Source organism: Ceratosolen solmsi, unplaced genomic scaffold (genome assembly GCF_000503995.2).
Source record: "Ceratosolen solmsi marchali unplaced genomic scaffold, CerSol_1.0 scaffold30, whole genome shotgun sequence".
Lineage (NCBI taxonomy): Eukaryota > Metazoa > Arthropoda > Insecta > Hymenoptera > Agaonidae > Ceratosolen > Ceratosolen solmsi.
This window is the reverse complement of record NW_011948421.1, coordinates 8,586,665-8,602,067: the sequence shown is the minus strand read 5'-3', so window position 1 is coordinate 8,602,067 and position 15,403 is coordinate 8,586,665. Positions and strand designations below refer to the sequence as shown.

General features: G+C 21.1%; 2 protein-coding genes across 2 annotated transcripts; one reads left to right on the top strand and one right to left on the bottom strand.

Annotated features, from left to right (window-relative positions):
* On the bottom strand, window positions 1-950 carry LOC105361716 (uncharacterized). The gene is made up of 3 exons (XM_011498968.1): window positions 665-950; window positions 390-517; window positions 1-161 (listed from the first exon to the last, which is right to left on the bottom strand). The coding sequence occupies exons 1-3, from the start codon at window positions 904-906 to the stop codon at window positions 1-3; spliced, it is 531 nt and encodes a 176-aa protein (XP_011497270.1). The 5' UTR covers window positions 907-950.
* Window positions 951-6,509: 5,559 nt separating this feature from the next.
* Window positions 6,510-14,723, top strand: Trc8 (TRC8 ring finger protein). Its single transcript, XM_011498786.1, has 5 exons — window positions 6,510-6,591; window positions 6,851-7,255; window positions 8,958-10,134; window positions 14,161-14,607; window positions 14,688-14,723. Exons 2-4 carry the CDS (start codon window positions 6,940-6,942, stop codon window positions 14,573-14,575), a joined length of 1,908 nt encoding a protein of 635 aa, XP_011497088.1. The 5' UTR covers window positions 6,510-6,591; window positions 6,851-6,939; the 3' UTR covers window positions 14,576-14,607; window positions 14,688-14,723.
* Window positions 14,724-15,403: the final 680 nt, after the last annotated feature.

Sequence of the window (15,403 nt, the reverse complement as noted above, 5' to 3'; positions counted from 1 at the left end):
TCATTTTAAAATAGAAATATCCTGAATATCAGTATTATCATAATTTACTTTCAAAAGATAAAGTCCATATGGAGGAGCTAATTGTACATGTGGATTCCAATTTTTATGAGATGGTACTTGTAACATATTTATTATATCCTCTTCTGAAATTTTATGAAATCCTAAAGCAAACAAACATCCAACAATTCGTCTTATTTGGTTATATAAAAAGGATTTTGAAGTAAAAATAAAGTTCCAATATGAAAAGTTTTTTGAAATTCCGTCTAATGTTATTAAGGGTTTTGCCTCTTCCAAAGATAAGTTCATTGTTTTAACAAAACGTTTATAATGCTGTTCATTATTGATCTTGTTTGTAATTGCAGTGGCAAATGAATTAAAATCCTTTTTACCTGCAAATAAATTTACACCTTTCTTCATCTGATTAAAATCAAATTTTGTATCACGATTATATACAATTGCACTTCTTTGTAATTCTGCAATTGGTTCTATTTTTAAATTATATTTTGGAATAACAAATCTGTATAAATATGTTCTAGATTTTGCTGAAAATCTTGCATGAAATTTCCGGCTTACTTCATGAAAATTAAGTATATTTATATAGTGACCTTTTTTTATTAAATCCCTATTTATATTTTTAACAAAATTATGTTTATTATAATTTATAGTTTCAGACTTTGGAAATACTAAATCAACATGTGCTGTAGTACATAAAGCATGTACACCAGCATCTGTTCTTCCAGCCATTACTAATTTTGGTTTATTTTCAAATTTTGGTTCTGATTTTAATAAAATATTTTCTATTTTACCTTGAATAGAATCACTATCCACCATATTATTATATATATGTTTTTGTGAACCTCTATATTGACTTCCAATGTAAGATAATTGCATCATATATCTTTTCATATTATTTTCAATTTAATTAATACTTAATATTTTATCTACTTAAATTATGGTCTTTTATTATTAAGCGATGTTTAACTAAATTTTTATTTTAAATATTGTAAAAAAAACTAGAAGCATATAAATTACTGTTATTACCGTTTATACTGTTAATATATAATATTTATTGAAATATATTTTTTCATCTCAATTTAATAATTCAAATTTTTACTTAATTTAATATATTTGTATAAATTTTTAACAAAGAATAAACATATAATAACGTTAGAAAAACAATAAGGTTAGAAAAAACTAAATAATTGCATAATATATAGTTATAAAGACATGAATTAGATAAACTCAAGAATAAGATAATGATTTATTTAATTTGCTTCAGTTTTTATTGTTTCAGATAAATTAGCTTTTAAATTTCTTAAATATGAAATTAAAAGATTTAATACAATTTTTAAATAAATATGTATTACATAGAGATATACATTTTTTAGTCAAATACGGTTTCAAATATTTTATATAAGAGCTCAAATACAAGTATGTTCAATAAACGCTTATATTGAAAAATGAAAAAAACTATAATAACTGTTTCGCCTTATGTCAGTAGCATCATTTTTTATAAATGTATTTTGATTGAAATAAATATATAAATAAATAATTAAATAAAATTTATTAAAATTATAATTTTTGGGCCACGAAGTTAATACATGCAATATGTTTCTTATACATATCAAAACGAAGTATAAATTTTTATAAAAAAAGATGAACACTCACCGTAAACAAGCATAATAACATTCATATTAAAAATAATAAATGAACACAAAAAGATATTTTTTTAATAAAATAATAGTTATAGATTCAGAAAAACCGTACATGATAACCATTCACTATTCTTTTTACTTGTTCCTTGATAATTTTATAACAACTGAAAAACAACGTTGTTGTTCCATATTTATTACAGATGAAATAAATGCATAATCATGAAATGTTAGAAAACTTAATAAGGGTTAAAAGAGTAAGAATCTATTATTTAAAAAAATCCTTTTTTATAAAAAAAAATAATACTTTATTTATTCCAAATTTACTTCTTTTCCAAACTGTCTCTAACAATTCTGTTATTTATAATATTAATTCATTTAAGTGATTTGTATTTATGATGGTAATTATTTATATTTATACTTTCTCGGGTGTGTGATGTAATGACTATGAAAAGTCTTATTTTTATTTGAATTTCTTCAAAATGATGTAGATTGTATTATACTTTGTAAATATATATTTATTTGTAAGTGTGACCATACTTTTTACAATTCATATGAAATTTAGGCAATATTTTAATGTGATATATTAATATATCTATTAGAATAAATGTTTTTTATATTATATTTGTTCATATATATTCATGCAATTCATCTTTTAGCAAAGTACAACTACATAACTTCGTATAGTATAAAACTGTTAAAAAATATACGGAACTTATGAAACAGATAGTATTGATAATATTATAAAATAGGATTGATAATATTATAAAAAAAATGATGCGGTAAAACACATTCACGGCTATACTAAAATTAATAATAAATAGCTCTTTGTAACTTTTTTTTATTGAAAGTAATAATAAATTTAAACATTAATGTTTAATATAATTGGAATAAATTATTTAAGATGATTTATTAATAGTGTTTATTTATTAAAACAGAACTTGATAAATTTGATACATCTTCACTTATTCCTTTTTTCCAAATTCGACTTTAAAAAATTACAACTTTTACAAATAATATTGTTACCTAAGGCAATCAGAAGTGCTTAATTAGTCTGTAGCTACATATCAAAATTTAAGTGATGAAAGAGTTTCTTTGTGATGACAAAAGAACGATTGAATATTTTTTATTAGAAAATCACGGAAATTAAGGCACTATCAAAAAAGCAGTTGGGTGAGTATTTTCAAATTACATATTCAAAAATTTTTTTGAATTTTATATTGTCAAACAAAATAATACTAATTGTATGTGCATTGCATCAACCGAGGTGAAGATATACACATACATACAATATGTTTTTCATATTCTATTTTTTGTTTTATATACTACTAATAGGTAAATGCTTTGAATTAGACAAATTTTTTAACATTTCATAATTCTTAGAACTATAGTAAATTACAATATTTATAATAAAAACATTTAATATGAAAAATGATGAATAAAATTTTATTTAGTTTTCAAATTAGTTGTGAAAGATATATAAAATATTAATATTAATTATAAATATATTTAATTATAGTCATGATTGGATTTTTTACTTTGAAACTCGTTTTTTTTAATAATATTTAGCTAATATTTTTATAATATAAATTTCAAAGATTTATAATAATTAAAATTTTTATTAATTAAAAAAAATCATTTGATTTTTAAAACATGATTTAATATTGTATCTAGTCAATTATATGTATTGTTAGTTTTATTTATCCATTTCTATATACTTTTTAAATATTGAATTTATTACTAATAATATTAATAATTAACAATATTTAGATATAATAAAAATATAATTCATAGAACTATTATATTTTAATTATATTTGCTTTTCAAAACTGTGTATAATGAGTTAAAATTTCATATTAAGAAAATCATAAATATGATATTTGTATTTTTTGAATTTTTTAATTACACTTTTTAAGACGTTTTGAATGATAAAAACTATATAAATAATTTACAGAAACTATTTTTTAATACGCTTAATACTAAACCATTCATTCTGTGAAATAGCAAATATATAATTTTCAAAGTCATAAGAAGTTAAAAACGGCATTTCGCTATTTAAATTTAGAAACCATCATTAATAAAAAAAGAATGCATACAATGGATATAACGGAGAATATATGCAATGGAGGTCTACAATTCTTGATTGTTCATGATATTTTGTATTTCAAATCCGATATTATTAGTTGCACTAAATTTTAAATACATTTTGAAAAGTAATAAAAATGTTACATATTCTTATGTAATAATCCACTTTATATTTATTGGATGTATCAAATATAAATAAAATCATTAAAATATTATTCAATATTAATATATAACAATAATAAATCATTTATTACACACACACACGCCCGCATATATATATATATATATACATACAATCCATACTATTTAGTTTTACAAATATAATAATTAATGAATTTAATAGTACCAGTCATAGGCTGCTTAATAATTTTAAGTATAGTAAATAAAAAAATCTATTTGGAAATATATTTTATTATATTGTTTAAATAATATAATACTAATTCACATTTTCATTGTTAGTAAAAAATGATCGAGATGATTTTGATTAATTTTAAATAATTTATGAGTTTAAATTAATATTATAGACATTATAAAAAGTGTAATTCATCAGCACTATATTTGAAAAATGTATTATTGCTTCTCAATATATGAAACATAGAAAATAATTCAATATAAATGTAGAAATTATGTTCTATCTTTCCTTAATTATGTATAAAGCACTAAGAAAGTTCAATGTGATACTGTAATGACAAAGTTTTTTCAAAATTATTTATTGAAATGTTTTGATTAAAAGCAAATTATAATAATTAAGATTTAGTTGTCACCATAGTAAATAGTCTATTATCATGGATATAAAGCAATAAAAATGAATGTCAATTTCATTCCTAAAGTTAAGTATACCGAAGTGTCAAAGCGTATGATTAAATCAAATGTAATTTGTAAGAATTAGTTTCAAGCATACTTAGTAATTATATTTATAATTGATTATAAGTATTATGGTATAAGTTGTTAATGCTGACATGTTCGTAATATTCTTGATCCCATTTTAATTATTTTGGAACTAGATGTTCCTTTCTATTCCTCTCTTCTTTCATCCCAAGCTTATTCTGGCTTGTTTTCTTATTCTTTTGTGTTCATTATAATTGTTTATAAGTTATGATTATTATTAAGATTTACTTGAATTACTTCTTCTATGTTTTGATATGGTTTCTCCTTTCTAGCATTAAAAAGTAAGTATTTTACTTTCACCAGTACTAATTATTTGTGCTTAATTATATACTTTTTTACTTTTTCTTTTTCCTCTTGCTCTTCAAGGTAGTTTTAATTTTTTTTATAGCCTTATTTGTCATTTTATTTCTTGATGATTTACTAATATTTCTTCTTCTGTTTTTTTCAATCTTCTTATTTTATTTTTTATTAATTTTTTTTTCATCATTAATGCTGTTATTTTTGTATATTTTCTTTCTAGTCCATCGTCTTTATTTTTTTTTTGCAGTATCAAAATAATTATACATCAGTTTACTTAAATTTAGTTATTTTATGATTTCAATTTTTAGTATTCTATGGAAGAAAAGTCTATAAATAACTAATTAATAGCAAAAATCAAATATTATTTTTGCAGATAGGTTGCAATGAGATAAATTTTATTACTTTGAAATATGTGTCCATGTATAATTGAGAATGTATATATTATATAAATTAGTACATCAAATTTGAAAAAATATAAGTGTATATAAATCGACATGTTAGCAAAATACTATATTTTCACTTATGGGTGTTATTATATTTACCACTACAATATGTTCTCTTATTTTACTGTAATTTGGTACCTGTGTTTTCTTATTAGAAGTATCAAAAGAAAAACTCTTATTTAAGAATAAAAGCTACTAAAGTTAATTTTCTAATACTATTTATTCTTTTATATTATATTTAATATTGATTAAATTGTGTATTTAATTGTAAAGTAATTAAAGATATATTTCATTTTATAAATTTTTAATAGAATGTAACTTCGTTTAAAATAAAAAGGCTTAAAAATTATTTCATTTTCTCATTCTTTAATATAAAAATAGTTTACTTTAACCATAAACTGGATAAAAGAAAACAGAAAATATAAATTATTGCCTTTTATGGGAGTATATTTTATGTGACATTTATAAAATTTATTTTTACATTTATTTTAATTTTTATATTTTCATCATTAAAGTAATATATTATGAGATTAATGGAATATTAATAATTAAAAGTTGAAAATATATAATATTATAACGATTATCTAACAAATCAACAGAAAAATATATATTAATTACATACGATTATTTATATGAAAAGGGTGTGCATGTGTACAATATATTTATTGAACTGCGATAACTATTTCTTAAATGAAAAACTGTATATATTATGCTGCACACATGAAGTAAAATAAAAGTATAGCGTTACAATTCGTTGTTCGTTCTTTTATTTTCTCGTTATTATAATTAATCTTATATCTAATTAAATTTAATGCATTTCATTATTAATATCTATCAAGTATCTTCATATATCACATTATATATATATATATATATATATATATATGTATACATATGTATAATAAAAATTTGTAATGCCTATCATAACCTCTAGGATATTTCTCTACAATATATTCTTTATTTCGTTGTCACATACAACCGCTTCGTCAATTAATAAATTCATATTTTTACCATATTTAGGCACCCGTTTAACTGTTTTTCTGTTTTGTGCAACTGGTAAAGGTGGTCATACATTTTTTATTTTTTGTCAATGTTTTACCAAAAATGATAATATACTAATATACGACTACCATGTGTAAAATTAAATACTTCGAAAATCTTATACTGTTTGACATTTGTGTACAATTGGTTTGTACGAAACGTATAATACATTAACATGAAAAGTGTGTAATAAGATAACGTTTCATGCATGCTTCAGTTCCAAAATTTATGTTACTAATTTCATTTTTTAATAAATTTATTTTTTAATCACTATATAATTTTTTGTAAAATATAAATTTGAAGTCATTATATTAACTTTCAGTATACAGTTTTCATTTAATATATGAGTTAATATAGTTGCCAAATGTTTTAGTATTTTAAAATTTAGAAGAAAATACTAATAATAAAATATATTTGCTAGTTAAATTAAAATTTTTTTAGTATCTGCCTATGACATTTCCTTGAGTTGAACAGAATACTCCGGTAATACTGGATTTTAAAAATTTGTGGAAGATATTTGATATTAAATCATGGAGATGTGGATAAGAGAAAAGATATTCAATTTTGCTAACATAATAATGAGAGTACCACCTATCTTTGTCATTGATGAATTACTCAGAATTGGTTTTGGATTAGCAGAGGAATCTGTAGTCTATAATAATACTGAGTTAGGTTTCAAAATGGTTGAAACCAATAGTGCCCTAGATTCAATAGTATCCATGACTATAAATTTAGACTTTAGTGCTCACAGTTGGACTGGTATGCAGAGTATATTATCACCGTACTTGGTTTATTTATACCAAACTTATCTGATGACTGCATTGAAATTCTTAGCTTGTTGTTTGGGTAAGACAGTTCTTACTGTGGTTTAACCTCACTATATAGATAATAAATATAGTAACCAGTTTTAATTTTGATGATTATCTTAAAATTCTTTTTATTTTAAAAATATGAATACAAATCATAATATTTTGCTTCTGCCCATTTGAAATTTTCAGTGATCAACAAGAAATAGTGTATTAATAAATATTTTACATACACACATCCACACACAACATATATATATATGTTTGCATATGTTCATATATATAATAAAATATTATTTTAAGATAATGTTAAACCTTATAGAATGTATCAAGTATTTTCTTTTAATAGAATTTAGCTTTTGTTAATTAAATTGTAAGCATAATGAAATTTTCTAATTTTATCAATTAATACAGTGTGAAAATTATTTGCATGCTTCAATTATAATAATTTAAATGATGTTTAATTAGAACATTTAATTAATAAAAAAAAACAATAATATAAAAAACAACAAAAAATTATGTTTATAAATTAAATTAAATATGTAAGCCAATTATCATTCATAATTTGTAATTTTCATAGATCAAAACAATCGTTTTATTTAGTACATTCTTTTTTTAGTGTAACATTTTGTAGTCTTGTAGTGTAATAAAAAATTTTAGCATATATTTTAATATTCAGAGACAGTTCTTATTTATTTTATACAGGACCATAAAAAGTATTTAAAAAATAAAAAAATCAATATAATTAAATTTTGCTAGACTACGAAAATTATATGAATTATTGATAGTATGTCATTTGAATTTGAATTTTTATGTAAAGATATAATTCTTAATTATCATTTTTATTATAAATCATTAATATTTTAATTTTCAACTCTGCCTATAGTTATATATTTGACTAAAATAAATATTTTATCTTATTTATTAGAAAATATTTTCAATCATTGTATTTTTAAAATTTTTATATTGATATTTATAAGAAAGTATGTGATTACTAAATTAAATATCTTATTAGATGCAGTTTTTAACTTTAATTATTATTTGTTTTCAAGAACCTTTAATTATTTTGTAGTTCAGATTACATATATTTGTTTAACTTTTGTTAACTATAATTTTATATAGACATGTATTTAAGATGTATTAAATTCGTCGAACCTAATCTATAAGAAATAAAATCTTAGATTAGACTATTATATATAATCATATTATTGTAGATTAAAAGATTAAAGAATATTTTATACATATATCAATGTTTTCCCCTATTTATCATTATACAATATTTTTAAATATAAAGAATTTAATAAATTTTTTTTTTTAATTTATTAAATTACTGATATATTTCTATAATTCAGCTTTAAATATTGGATATTAGAAAATAAAAGACATTATTTGTGTGCTATAATGCTGGAAAAATTATATATTCAATTTGAAAATGTAATCAATGCTTTTATTAAAATTTTATATATTTTCCTTTCATACATTAAATTATTATTATGAATTAGTTACTTACATTTTGTAAAAAATCTAAGAATTGTTTAATTATAATAATTTATATAATTACGATATTTTATAGTTTTTTATAGAAAATTCTAATGCATAAATAAATTTTTAATCAGTGTCATATTTTAATTCATTATTTAATTACTATTTATTTACAAGAAATATTTAAAGAGCCTAAATATATACATTCGTATCACTAATATATAAAGCTTGTATCAATAACTGTTCTGTATATTTAACAGGTTGTATAGCTGCTATATGTACTTTTATGCTGTGGACAAAACATCTTATAATTGTTTACCTTTATCTTATATCTGTGGGAATTGTATATGTATCTTATTGGTCAAACACAAGAATTACTGATACTATTACAATGTATCTGAACTCTAAGGAAAATGGAAGTACTGTATTAAATGAACTCTTCAAACTTCAATTTACAAAGTTATTGTCAAACTGGCCAGACTTAGTAATCATACAAAATCGTGGTTTACAATATGTTCTTGCTCAATTATTTTGTTACATCCGTTTTGGACAGCAATATACAATGCTTCAATTTATAGTTACATTGGGCTTTATATTTTCAGAATCATCTTTTCGTTTCATACCTTTGGGTATTTGTGCTTTCCAACTTTTTTACAATCGCCATAATATATGGAAAACGGTATACAGCGGTTATCAATTTGGGCAAATCTTTATTTCGAATTACGGTTTATCAGCATTTGCTGAAATGCAATGGACGCGTCTTCGGGTGCCTTCTGTCTTACGAACATTTTGGATTCTTCGTGTAACAGAACAAGTGATCCAAATTATGAACAGTAATAATGATGAGGAACATTTAAATTACTATGTTATAATAAAAACTTTGATGATAAATGGTTGTGAGACATTAACAGCTGTATTAGGCATGACAAGTATTATTTCATTCATATGCCACTACATAGGTAGTTTTTTTCAGTGGATCTTGCTACTTGACAACGAGGATGAAAAAAATATTGGAACCGTATCAGCAATGTTATTCTATATACTAGCTTTGCAGACAGGTTTAACGTCACTTAATAAAGAAATTAGATTATTAAGATTGTGCCGGAATTTATGTCTCTTATTCACTGCTGTTTTGCATTTTATTCATAATATTGTCAATCCTCGCTTAATGTCACTGAGTGCTTCGCATAATCCTGCGTTTCACAAGCACGTAAGAGCATTAATTGTATGTGTTTTCCTCATTGTCTTCCCAGTCTGGTTGCTTACGTTTTTATGGTCACATTATACAATTAGTACGTGGCTTCTAGCTGTAACTGTTTTCAGCATAGAAGTTGTGATTAAAGTCCTAGTTTCATTGGCGATTTATTCTCTTTTCCTTTATGATGCCTACTGTAAAAACTTTTGGGATGAACTGGACGATTGGGTTTACATTATCAGGTAAGTTAGGAAAGTATTTTATTTTTTATTATATTTAAAAGTGAATCATTTCAAAAGCAATGTGTACTTGTATTTGATAAACTTAAGTTCAAGTATTAAATAAAGCCAAATTATTACTTAAAATTTTAAACAATCATTTTTTCAAGATTAAAAACATTTTTTTATTTAAAAAACGTGAAAACTATTTATTTTTAAATTGTCAACATATCGAATTTTATTTAAAATTAAAGGTTTTTATGCAAAGTAAGAAATATTTAGAGTAAAGTGTTATTTGCATTGTGCAGATAAAAACATTATTTTGTTTATAAAAAATGAAATAATCAAAATTTACTATTGCTATCGTTTAATGTATTTCTATTGGTTTAATTATTTCTAAAGTATTATTTAAAGTATATACAATAATTGTTATTAATTAATTAACTAGCTATTTAATAATATTTACTGCCAATGAAGCAAATTTCATTCATAGAATATTGAATTTAATCCAGGAGTATTTACAGAATACTAAAATACAGTTGTCGACAATATAATTATGGTAATATATGGTTTAATAAAATAAAAAAAAAATTTTAATTGAATTTTATGTAGTTCATATTGTAAAAATAATTTTTAAACTATTTCTTTCTATTATTAGTCGATATATTTCATTTATTATAGAAATTCCATTTATCTTTTTTCCATTATCCATAGTTTATCTTTTCGTTATTTAAATGCAAGTATAATGAAAAGATATATATATTTAATATATATATTTTTTCTATACTTGCTTTTTATATCTAGTTGAATAAAGATTATTGCGTTTCTTATTTACTTATAATTATCGACTATAATTCTAACTATATAATTATAACTATGGCTTTCTTTAATCAATTAATTAATACTATCCACTATATATCATCCCTTATTAGTTTTTTAAAAAACCTTTTATTCAAATTTATATGTATAGCTTTACTGTTTTCATGATATAACTAGATTTTTAATTTAAAATTTTAATAGTTTTATAATTATTTATTCCAATTTATATAATTATTTCCATTCAAGTGTGTTAATTTTAATTACTTAGTTATTTCACTACATATATTTATGTTCTTACAATTTATTACATATCTTTTCTGGTCTATTATTTTTTTATTTTTATTCTTGATACATAAAACTTACAATTTTTATTTCTAAAGTTAATTCGCACAAAAAATATATATCTTAATATCGAATAATAATAAAAATAAATATGTATTTATTTTTGGAATTTCAAACTCAAAAAATAAAATTAATATAAATTTATTTTGTTTTTTTTTGCATTTGACAGCATCACATCGCAAAATTTAAAAATTATATAATTCATTTATTTAAAGATTTGATGTTTAACCAACGATATTTTAGTATAGGCTTAAATTGTATTAAAATTTTTATTAAACAGTAAAAGTACCAGAATATAAGGGACATTATAAACGTATACTTTTCTGCTCCTTAATCATATAAATATTTCGCCAACGTAAAGGTAAATATATATAAAGGTAAATATATGTAAAATAAAAATTTTCATAAAATAATATTAATTTTAATGTTTTATATAATAGACTATCAATTGAAACTAATAACAAAGTATTAACGTTCATTCAAAATCAATCGCAATAAATAATGTGATCATCTTAAAATAGTTGGCTGTTTGATTTAAAAAAGTTATTTCATTATTCAGTTGTTCTATGTCAGTTATATTTAATTGTTTTAACCATAACATAATATAATATTAAGAATTCAAGGACCATGTTCTTTACAAACGATAGACTGTTTTTTAATTATTTTTAATTAAACTATTATTATTCAAATATGAAATACCTCAATTTATATAAAATTTTTAATATTAAAGTTAAGAATATAATAAAATAAGAAAATATAATAACAATGATCGAGTCGATATGATATAATTTTTAAAAGGATGAGTATCTATGTATGCAAAACCGATTCTTTTAAAGATTAATTTATAATTAATATAATTAAACAATACTGTTAATTAATGTTAAACTTTTTTTTTAAATTAATTGAACTCGATTTTTAACTGCAATCTTAAATCTTAAATCTTGCATACTTTTTATATTGCTTAACAAAAATTTTACGATACTGTAATATAAATAATTTGTTATATTAAATGGCTAATAACAATGACATTATATTTTATGGTTAATAGTATTAACCATAACTTTTAAACATATTATTGTAAATTGAATCTAATCCAGATTAGATAGATTGTTTACTTCTACTAAAATCTGCCTTTGCTTTTCTTAGACCTAATATATTAGCTTTTTGATATTTTTGTAACTGATTTTATATTTAATAATTATGTTATACAGTGATATTAGTTATATATTATATTTTACAAAATTTGATCTAATTATTCAGTATCAGTGTATTTTTAGACATTTTTATGTTGCTAGTATAAATCTGTACATTCATATTGATTCCGCTTATTGATCAATAATTTATTTTAAAAATAATTAAATAGACAGTTACTGCATTAGCTATTAATGAATTTTGATTCCAACAATTTGCTGTATGTTTATCAACAAAATAATTTTGATATTCGTTTATTTGAGCCATTATATGCATCTTTCTAAGCGTATTTATATTTTTAATAGAAAATTTATGTAATAAAAAGGTTTGATCATTAAAATCTTGATATACGAGGATAACTTTTTTCTATCAAAATTAGGTTTATAAAATTGTTTATATTAACATTGTTTTAACAATACTTTACATTGAAAAAAATTCGAAATCAATAAAGCAGATATTTACATAGTTAATGTAATTCGTTTTATTTTAAAATAATTTAATAAAAATGTAGGTTTTATATAAAGTGTACTTTTAATATTAGAAAAATCTTGTTTCGTGGTTATTAAATCGTTATTTTTAAAATACTCTATTGCGTTGCATTATAATTTCTGATAAAAATTTTGGTATAAATTTTTTAAAATGTACTCATGAATTTTTAAAGTTAAATTTAATAGTTTTTTTTTTAATGCAGTTAATTACTAAACAACAGTTTGTAATTATAAAAATGTAGCATTTTTAAACGCCTTTTTCTGATTACAATCTATGTTCTAAATTAAATTTTAGTTATTTTCTGTCTGTATTTTATAATTAAAAAACGAAAACACTTTAAAGAAATATATTTGATTTGCTTTCAAGTTGTAATTTCTTAAGATTAATTAATTGTAAATTCGATGATTAAACACTAATATTAATTAATAGTACTGATTTTTATTATTTTATTTTTATTTTAAATTATTAATTTTTTTTTAATATTTCCATATTATTTTTTGTTAATTTTATTTTTATTATAAATTATTATTTTTTTTAAATATTATTTTCATATTATTATTTTTTTAAATTTTATATTCATTTCATTTTCACTTTTTTTTCACATTTTTACACAATCATTATTAACAATATTATATTCATTTTAAATTAACTCATTTCATCAAACACAATACCGTAGCAAACAAGTTGTTTTATAAATTGTTTTTACAATTGTTCTAAAAAACATTTTCAACAAATTTCTTTTATGCTAGTTAATAGATTGCTTTCATTATAAATAAACCAAAATAATCATTGAACAGCTACAGAAAATTATCGTTAATATAGTAAAATAAAAAATCAATGAAAAATTTGACTAAATAAAATAACTTTATTTAATGCTGAAATTATATTATTTATTTTTTAAGTTTTTCAATATTTTATTTTTCATTAAAAAGTGTTAATATTTCAATTTTTTCATACTCCTAAATTTAATTTTACATATTTATAACGTTATTTATTAATTAATTTAAAAGAATTTATTTATGAAATATTTAATAAAATAAAATTTATGTAGATAAAAGTAAGCATTTAAATATAAAATATTTATAATCATAATAGACGTATTTACGTTTAATAATTGAAATGAGTTGCAAGTTACAAAGTCATTCAATAATATTCAATAAAACAATTTTTCTTTATTTATACATTTAGTAGATTATATTTTTACTACAGATCCTTTGGAAACACAATCGAGTTTGGATTTAGTGTTATTCTTTTCTTTAATGGCTTTTGGATTTTAGTCTTTGAGGCTGGTGGTACCATTCGTGCCCTTATGATGTGTGTTCATGCTTACTTTAATTTATGGTGTGAAGCAAAAGCTGGCTGGAGTGTATTTATAAAGCGCCGCCATGCAATAAACAAAATCAACTCATTACCGGAAGCAAACAAGGTACAACTGCGTGAGCACGCGGATGTTTGTGCCATTTGCTATCAAGAGATGGAATCTGCCAAAATCACAAAATGCAATCATTTCTTCCACGGAATCTGTCTACGTAAATGGCTTTATATGCAAGACAGATGTCCCCTATGTCACGCCATTATGTATAAAATCGACCAGAAAAACACTGAAAATTCATACGATGATTAACTTGATGAACAAGATAGTTAAGCAATGATGTGGTTAGTTCACTATCTCTATTAAAGTTTAGACTGTTTATCGGTAACGAACATCTTTTAAATAAAACTGTCGTTTGTTTTAGAATTTCCACGATATTTTCAAAATTGACGGCTTAACAAATAATTACAAATATTAAGGTATTTAAACATTAATTATTTCTATTGTTGATTTTTTGATATATTTGCATCGTATAATTTTATATTTTTCCCTGCGCTTTTTGTTTAATTTATATACAAATAAACTAAAGATATAGTTATGATAAAAAATATGACATAAAATACAAGTTTGAATTTACATAAAATTGAACAAGTGAAAATTATTCTTTTTACATTTACATTATTTGTGTATATGTGATTTGTTGCATACTATAAATATAAATTTTAACTAAAAAGCAATATTCCAAAATTTTCTTTAAATAAAAAATTTATATAAAACATTATTACAGGTATACAATTACAATTTAATTTATGAAATTCAGATCCTTATTTTTAAGTTAATTGTTGACACTATTTTTAAATCTTTTCTATTTTGTAATTAGTGATTTATATATGGAAACCTATTTGAAGTCAATTTTATTTTTTACACATATTCAAAATATTTTTATCAAATAATTAGCATTACTATTAAGTAATTATTTATATTTATTTTATTATAAAAAAATAAATTATATAATTAGTTTATTTAATGTCTAATGAATATTTAAGCAATTTAAGTTTTTTTAATTATATATTCACCATTATTTAATTAATTCTGTAAATTGAAGTGCAATAAAATGAATTTTCACTTAATAAACTGAAC

Coding starts and splice junctions, on each gene's coding strand:
- LOC105361716 (XM_011498968.1), bottom strand. CDS start 906: ATGAAAAGATATATGATGCAATTATCTTACATTGGAAGTCAATATAGA. Junction 518..664: donor GTATTTCCAAAGTCTGAAAC/TATAAATTATAA, acceptor ATATTTATACAG/ATTTGTTATTCCAAAATATA. Junction 162..389: donor AGGTGTAAATTTATTTGCAG/GTAAAAAGGATT, acceptor TGTTTGCTTTAG/GATTTCATAAAATTTCAGAA.
- Trc8 (XM_011498786.1), top strand. CDS start 6,940: ATGGAGATGTGGATAAGAGAAAAGATATTCAATTTTGCTAACATAATA. Junction 7,256..8,957: donor ATTCTTAGCTTGTTGTTTGG/GTAAGACAGTTC, acceptor TATATTTAACAG/GTTGTATAGCTGCTATATGT. Junction 10,135..14,160: donor GATTGGGTTTACATTATCAG/GTAAGTTAGGAA, acceptor TTTTTACTACAG/ATCCTTTGGAAACACAATCG.